The sequence below is a fragment of the Trypanosoma rangeli genome, assembly GCF_003719475.1.
Source record: "Trypanosoma rangeli strain AM80 chromosome Unknown Tra_15.4_contig_00107, whole genome shotgun sequence".
Classification (NCBI taxonomy): domain Eukaryota; phylum Euglenozoa; class Kinetoplastea; order Trypanosomatida; family Trypanosomatidae; genus Trypanosoma; species Trypanosoma rangeli.
Genome location: NW_021705852.1, coordinates 4,158 through 5,355, shown reverse-complemented (window position 1 = coordinate 5,355; position 1,198 = coordinate 4,158). Strand labels below are relative to the sequence as shown.

The following is a 1,198-nucleotide window of genomic DNA, read 5'->3' as shown; positions in this document are numbered from 1 at the left end:
GAAGCTGCCGGCTCGCAAGTCTGTGAAGGAGCGTCGCAACCGTAACAAGAAGATTCGCGGCAAGGCGAAGGGCAAAATGCAGACCAAGAAGAAGTAGAGCGGCGCCAGGCCCTCTTGAGCGGGGCCGATTGTGTTGAATCCCATGAACTCATTGCCTTTTTTTTGTTAGTTTTTTGTTTTCCTTTTTTTTTTTGTGGGCATCTCGTGTTGCCGCGCCTTCCACTGCTTTTGTCTCTGTTTTGGGCGGCATGTGAGACTCCGATGTTGTGACCGCGGCTTGTGGTGTGCGTGCGTGTGTGGAGGTGCAAGGACGCCGTAAGGTGTTTGCCCGTGCGAGTTTTTTTTTTTTTTTGCTGTCCGCCACATGTTTCTTCTTTCGTTTTTTTTTGTTGTTTCTTTGCATCTCTCACGCACCGTCACCCCATCGCTGCGGTGGGGGTGGGGGGCACGCGCAGGAAAACAGCATGGTCTTTCAGAAGAAGAAGGCGGAGGTGACGGTCCGCACCTCGCAGTTCAAGGTGAACAAGCTGCTCAACCGCAAGCAGTTCATCGTGGAGGTGAACCACCCCGGCTGGTGCGGCACCGTCCCCGCCAAGCTCATCCGTAGCCGTCTCGCATCGCTCTACAAGGTCGCTGACGAGAACCAGATCTCTGTCTTTGGTTTCAAGACGAAGTTTGGTGGGGGCAAGACGACCGGCTTTGGCCTCATCTACGACGACCTCGCCGCTCTGAAGCGCATTGAGCCCAACTACCGCAAGGCCCGCCTTGGCATGGGCAAGAAGAAGCTGCCGGCTCGCAAGTCTGTGAAGGAGCGTCGCAACCGTAACAAGAAGATTCGCGGCAAGGCGAAGGGCAAAATGCAGACCAAGAAGAAGTAGAGCGGCGCCAGGCCCTCTTGAGCGGGGCCGATTGTGTTGAATCCCATGAACTCATTGCCTTTTTTTTGTTAGTTTTTTGTTTTCCTTTTTTTTTTCTGGGCATCTCGTGTTGCCGCGCCTTCCACTGCTTTTGTCTCTGTTTTGGGCGGCATGTGAGACTCCGATGTTGTGACCGCGGCTTGTGGTGTGCGTGCGTGTGTGGAGGTGCAAGGACGCCGTAAGGTGTTTGCCCGTGCGTAGTTTTTTTTTTTTTTTCTTGTCCGCCACATGTTTCTTTCTTTTTCGTTGTTTCTTTGCATCTCTCACGCACCGTCACCCCA

At 53.6% G+C, this 1,198-nt stretch overlaps 1 protein-coding gene across 1 annotated transcript, besides 2 other annotated features; it reads left to right on the top strand.

The window, feature by feature from the left end:
• Positions 1–156: 156 nt before the first annotated feature.
• Positions 157–193: a sequence feature (A-rich).
• Positions 194–464: 271 nt separating this feature from the next.
• TraAM80_03907 (40S ribosomal protein S24e) lies at positions 465–878 on the top strand (the record flags this gene model as incomplete). The annotated part of the gene is made up of 1 exon (XM_029380857.1): positions 465–878. The coding sequence occupies one exon, from the start codon at positions 465–467 to the stop codon at positions 876–878; it is 414 nt and encodes a 137-aa protein (XP_029239262.1).
• A 59-nt stretch (positions 879–937) lies between these two features.
• Positions 938–973: a sequence feature (A-rich).
• Positions 974–1,198: the final 225 nt, after the last annotated feature.